The 6,585-nt window shown below is 47.4% G+C and overlaps 1 protein-coding gene across 1 annotated transcript in view; it reads left to right on the forward strand.

The window, feature by feature from the left end:
• Positions 1–6,585, forward strand: part of LOC104515407 (poly(rC)-binding protein 3-like) — a gene marked incomplete at its 5' end in the record, with an annotated part of 19,469 nt that overhangs the window by 11,549 nt on the left and 1,335 nt on the right. The window contains one exon of the mRNA XM_010159365.1: positions 713–882. Coding sequence (XP_010157667.1) covers positions 713–882 — 170 coding nt within the window. The remainder of the gene's footprint in view (positions 1–712; positions 883–6,585) is intronic.

Raw genomic sequence — 6,585 nt, forward strand, 5'->3', positions numbered from 1 at the left:
ACGTCTGCTGCGAAACACACTCTTGAGGTTTTGCACACAGCTTCCAAAAGCCTGTGACTCCACCAAGAGCACTTACACAACCTTTAAAACACTGTTAATTGAAGGTAACGCCAATGCAATTTTGCCAGGAAAAAAAAAATTGATGGCATGTAGGGACACGCACCCCCCCGGCTCAGGCTCAGTTTTATTCACAAAATAGGAGTTTTGGTAAGTCTCTGCAAAGGAACGCAGGCTGATTTCAGTCTCTTCCTACGGTTTTCTGTCACGGAGCTCTAAGTCCCGTTGACCTTACCCGTGCAGCACCCGGCCGAGAAATGCGCAGGCGTGCCCGGGGAGGTCTGGGACTCTCAGCCGCACGGCAGCAGCTTTGGGTGGCCAGCCTGGCTTCCAGCTGCTGTTCTGGGCTTGCTGCTGCCGCTGCCCAGGCCGGCTGGGCAGGGTTTTGTGTTCATCAGCGCCACAGCACCCTGCCATTTTCAGCTAAATAGTCTGGTACTGAGTTGGTAGCCAGGTAGGGGTGAAACCTGATGGAGAGACCTGTGACCACAGAGTCAATAGACCACACTAGTTATTCCTCCCGAACAGCACAGCAAAAATCTTCTGGTTTGATACAGAGTCTTTCATAACCGTGTTTCTATCAATCCTACAAATTGCACTGAAGTGTTTTTTGCTCGTGTCTGTGACGCTAATCTCGGTCTTTGTCCCGCTCCAGTTAATAGGCTGCATTATTGGCAGACAAGGCAGTAAGATAAATGAAATCAGGCAGATGTCAGGAGCGCAGATCAAGATTGCTAATGCCACAGAAGGCTCCGCAGAACGACAAGTTACAATCACAGGATCCCCTGCAAACATCAGCTTAGCACAGTACCTCATTAATGCAAGGTAAGTTTGCTTTGTAAGTGATACCGCTTCTGCGAGATTGCTCTGCCTGCTCTCCAGCAAATGTCTGTCCTGGGTAGATCCAGAAAGTTGCTTTGCAGTGTCCATTTTGCGTAGCCTTACTCAATTCCTAATGATTTCTAAAGCCTGTATCCTTAGAACCTGTGTTTGCTGTTGGTTTATATGGAAAGGAGCTTAATCTGGCGCGATTCTAGCTACACGTTGAATGACCGATGCTCAAAAATCTGAATATTCACATTGTTGTCTGCCTAAAACACAGGCGGATAAATTAAATGACAATCATAAATAACTTAGAAGAAAATACTTTTCACAGACCCATTTTACTGTCCTAAATGGCAAATGTAGTGAAACAGATTGCCAAACAGGTTGAATTTACTAGCTGGAAATTGCCACTCAGAGTTGATATTAAATCGACATTTGGTTGCTCAAGAGGCATGGGGTTTATTTTTTTCCGAGACAGCATCACAAACTTGGAACAAGCATCTCCTAATGAGACGGGATGAGACTGTCTCCTTCTCCACTTCCCAGTGCCAGAATTAATGAAAGCCCTGGCCGTTCAGCTAAGCCACTGCAACGGCTTCAGTCTCTATCTGTTTTGATGTGATTATTTAGAAAAATACTAAAATTGATGCCACCTTTATTTGCAATTATCCTGAGAAGAAAGCGCAGTGGATAATAGTGCTGTCTCGTAGACCTACCTGTCAGCGGCGGACCGAGGCAATGCACTGTGGGGAGGGGGAGTATCTGTGCATTTTATTGCTTTGCTGCGCTTTTTTTTCCCCTTTTCTTTCCTCCACCCCTAAATCCTGTGATATGAATCAAGCTTTGTCTTTGACTGTATTTGCTGTTGAAGTAGTAGAAAGTATGTGATTTGTAGCGGGTGGGGGGAGGGGATGCTGTAGTCGTAGTAGGTCTACAGCTTCCAACGCAATGTCCAGCCTCCTCTCCAGCCCAGCTGTGTGGTGCACCCCTGCCAGCCACTGTAGGTGGCTCAGTGGAGGAACAGGATGTTTGTGCGGCTCTGTGTCACAGCAAACAAAAAGATGACTTTTCATAATTCACTTTGAATGTAGTGTCCTAGGGAAAGGTATCTTGAGGGGGTGGCGTTGCAAAGCCTAAGAATAAGCCGTTTCCAGAATCCTAAAACAACCACCAGGTCTTTTGATTTATATTCTTTGTAGCAAATATAAGTCACTTCCGTAAGCCCTGTAATCAAATAAAAATGTGTTCCCTCCTTTAACCCTTAAGGATATGTTCTTCTCTTGGTGTTCAGGGATTCCCCGCACATCGAGACGAGAATAGACCCCTTCATTTTTAGTTGCACAAACAGCATATGGCATGCATCTGGATCTCGGAAGATAACAATTTAAGATCTTCAAGACAGCTAAAGCATGCAAATAAAATAATGCACTTATTAATGGAGTTGCAGTGAGCCGCTCACCAGAGACAGAAACTCTAGTGACCAAACCTCTGTTTGACTCACTCTAGCCTGTGAACTCGTAGACTTCTGTCTATCGCTATTTAACGATTCTTTTGATGGAATGGGATATATACGAGGTCTTTTAACATACTTTCGCAAAGAAGAAAACTTCTCCGCAGTCATGTACCATGGATACTCTATCTATACCCTGTGCAACCAGAAACAAAATACCTTCTTCCTGTTGAAGTTCTAGATAGAATTCGTTTGTTACCATCATCTACAATAAACCATCATATATTATTATGTACCATGTGTTGAAACTGTATTTAGATGAAGTGACTTCATTTGTAAATGAAGACTCTTAAAGTAATGTCTAATAAATTAAGCTGTAAGGTAACATAGGTCGTTAAGGTAGCTTTTTCGGTTTAACAAGTGACGCTCACCTTTCACAAGGAGAAATTCCTGCCTGGTTAGGTGCCACCGCAGCAGCAGCGCTAGTTCGCGGCCGCACTGGAGGAAGAACTTTCAGGGAAGAGGGAGGTGTGCTCTGGCTGGGGTTGAGGTGCTCGGGCAGGTTTGTGAGGGGGAGATCTAGGCTGCTGCTGCCTGTGCACGCTGGGAGCCGATTCCAGTGCATGTCAGTCCTAAATTGCCACAAGTACTGCCGTCTCTTTGAAAGACGCTGGCATGACGGAAGGGGTGTTGGGCAAGAGCTGAGTACAGTACCTAGGCTGCCCAAGATATAGTCTGCTATGTCAAAATAATAAATAAAAGCCACATAAGCATTCTTTTCCCCCACAAGATCTGTCATTCTCATGGATTTGGTTTCCAGGAGCAGTGTTTCTGCATAAATCAGTGTCTTAGAGCAGCATAAGATGCAAGAAAAAAAAAAAAAAGACGACGACCTTGCCATTGTATTCCTGAAATGATCTGTGTGTCTCTTTGAACTGTCCTCCAACCAAAGTTGCGGTCTGTAGAATGATTTATCAAATTGCATGAAGACTTTTACGGCAGTCTGGTGTTGAATATGTACATAATATACTCTAAATTGTAGCTATATAAATACATTGATGCAGCATCAAGACAGAGATTTAAACCTTTCCAACGTAGCATTTTGATTCTGTATCGAGTACCCGAGCGCTGACCTCTGTACGAGTAGAACGTGTCCCAGCTTGTCTGCAGTAGGTGTGTCGTCTTCTCCTGTAAAATCTTCTGTCTTGTAACTGGTTTCCACTGTAGTGACTGGAGCTTCATTACCCGATTCCAGCTTCTAGCGTTTATTAAGAATGAACCGTAGTTTAGGTTTCTTGTGTGAGATGTAGCTTCGGATTATAAATGGATTGTAGCCAGCAGCACTTTCTCCTTGTTGAAGAGCAGTTTCCTCAAGCTGTTTCTTTTTCTTTATACTGCCATTTCCATGAAAGGTTAATTCACAGAACCAACAGGACCACCAAAGCCACACTCGAGCTTTATTCCCTTCATCAGTTTGGGTAGGATGTGGCCTTCGGTGTACGTATTCGTAAAAGGCAGCTCGTCAAAGGAACAGCGTAGAGTCGGCACCGTGAAATGCTGTATGAAGGCTGCTCATCCGCTTCCACATTCAGTTTTGTTCCATCTACACTTGGCTTGGGAAAAAGCCACTGTCACGGGACAGCTGGTAGATAACTTATGTACTTCTACCTTACACACTGCCACCAGTAAGAAATGTGAAGCAGGACAAATAGAGCTTTAATTGTACCTGTGTGAGTAAAACAGGGAGTTTGAGTGGCTGCTACCCCCACCAGCCTCTAGGATCTATTCTCCCTGCTGGTGCAGGAAAAAGCTCAGGCTCAAATACTGGCCCGCCCCAGTACCAGTAAGGATCCTTTTGGTTTGTTTTGTTGTTAAATACAAGGTAGGCAAGTTTGGAGTCACTGAAACATTGAGCCCTGCTTTATCTATCCATGTGCCTGTCGCCCAGAATAACCCCGAGTTAGAAATAGAAAAAAATCCAACTGTATAAACGTAGGTTTTCCAGCACCTGCTGAGGTGACTCCTACACCCCAAGTTGGGGCTGTACACTAGAGCTGAATTCGATGGTGCAGCATTGTTAACGTGAATCCCGCAGCGCGAGAAGCATGGCTAGCCGCACAGGGACGCTCTCCTCTCTGCAAAGAGCATCTCTGCTGTGAGGGATAGAAAAATTCTGAGCTGCTTCTCCGTGGGGACAGATAAACACCACGGGGTAGGAAAGCTGAAGCTTTACCGCCCACAAACAGGTCTGCATTTCACGCGCTTGCCCTCTTCCTCTCCCAGCCCCTCGGAGATGTGCTCCTTACAGCTTCCCAGCAAAAGCCTCCAAGGAGTTAATACTCCAAGAGCCCTCTCTCTCTTTTGTGGGGAAGAGAGGAGCTCCGTGCTCAAGCATTTCCCTCTCTCCTCCCCGCTCCTCTCCCCAGCTCAGACCGGCTTCAGGTATCCTTCAGATTGCTTTAGTCCAACGCCCCCATTCCCTGTAACGCTGTCGTGGTTTAGTCCCAGTACGCCCCACGCAGCCACTTCCCCCCCCCCCGCTGCCAGCTGGGATGGGGGAGAAAATTGGAAAAAAAACCCTCGTGGGTTGAGATAAAAACAGTTTAATAGGATAGCAAAGGAAATAAAAATGATGATAATAAGTAACAGTAATAATGATGATAAAGGAATATACAAACCCAGGTGTGGCACAATGCAAGAATTGCTCACCACCCAGTGATCGATAGCTCATCCCTGAGCAGCGATTCCCTCCCCGCCGGGCCAATTCCAGTTTTATATACTGAGCGTGATGTCGCATGGTATGGAATGTCCCTTTGGCCGGCCGTCCCGGCTCCTTGTGCACCTCCGTGCTGGCAGACCATGGGCAGCTGAAAAGTTCTTGACTTAGTATAAGCCCTGCTTAGCAACAACCAGAACATCAGTGTGTTATCCCATTATTCTCAAGCTAAATCCAAACCACAGCACTGTGCCAGCTAGTATGGTGTAAATTAACTCTATCCCAGATGAAACCCAGACAATAGCACTGGTGGATCGCTTGCATCCTTGCGCAAAGACCGGGGCTGTTGCTCTCAGAACCGCGTGTAAGTCCAAGCTGAGGCAAAGCGAGGCTCTCCCAAGCCCTGAGTAGGAGGACCACGCTCCCCTCCCAGCCTGTAGCCTGGCTACCACCGCTCCCCAGGCCAGCGGGGACCAGCACAAACCCCACACTGGAAAGCTTCCCTGGGCCCGATGGGGTGGGACGAGGAAGCGGCGGGTCCCCTGACACACAGGTCTTCTGCACGGCCGGACAGCCGCTCGCTGGCACTCCGCTCCCAGGGAGGGAACGTGCTGCAGCTCCTCAGCTCACCTTGGGAGCCTGAAAAGTTAGTGATTACCGGAAAAACAACCCCAAACTTAGACTTAATGCACGTGTAACTGTAGCTAGCAAAGATTTTTCTAGCCCGCAGTCCTATCCCTATGCTCGGCTGCCTTCCCTCCCAGCTGGCCACGTGCAAAAAGCATCCTGACATTAGCGTTTAGGTTGTCTGCCGACCCAAAAGCCGGGGCGCAGGCTGCAGCAAACAGACGCCAAAGAGGCTGTCTCTAGGTAAACGTTTTGTTAGCTGAAAAAAAATACCGTCGCCTGAGAATTACGGTGATTTGAGGTCTAAAATCGTACAGAAAAGCTTAAGAATGTGGGCCAAGCTCATCTCGCCTGTCAGTGGGCGGGGTTAGACTGAAGTGAAGGTGGTTTGGTACCTGCACCCTCCAACGAGCCTGCCCCAGCCGTGGGCTCTGGGGGTCGCATCCACCTGTAGTTCCTTGTGCTGGCGGGGTCCCTCTGAGGACGTGGGTGTTGGGGCCCCGTGGCACCTCGTCTGTCAGTTGGGAAGCGCTTACGTTGGCTGTAACCACCGCACCGAGCTCACGAAGGATAATGCTGCTCTGGAAGCCTGGGTGGGGGGGGTTTCCAGTCTTCCTTTTTGCTAATTTCCAATTAGATGGCATAAGTATTTTGTTGCGATGTTAAGAAAAGCCCGGGGAAGGTACAAACACTGGCTGATCGGGTTTGGTTTATGTGAAAAATGCACACCGCCCTCGCAGCGAGTGAGATGAAAAACTGTCTAGATTTAAAAAAAAAACAACCCCAACCCAAAACTTTAGGCCGTAGGTGGAAACAGCAAACCGTTGCCCCGTCTCCTCTCATCCTAGCAAAGTGACGAAGGGTACCGTTCATGCCACAAAATTGACAAATTGAGAAAAAAAAAAAAAAT

This window comes from Eurypyga helias, unplaced genomic scaffold, assembly GCF_000690775.1.
Source record: "Eurypyga helias isolate BGI_N326 unplaced genomic scaffold, ASM69077v1 scaffold37510, whole genome shotgun sequence".
NCBI classification, from domain to species: domain Eukaryota; kingdom Metazoa; phylum Chordata; class Aves; order Eurypygiformes; family Eurypygidae; genus Eurypyga; species Eurypyga helias.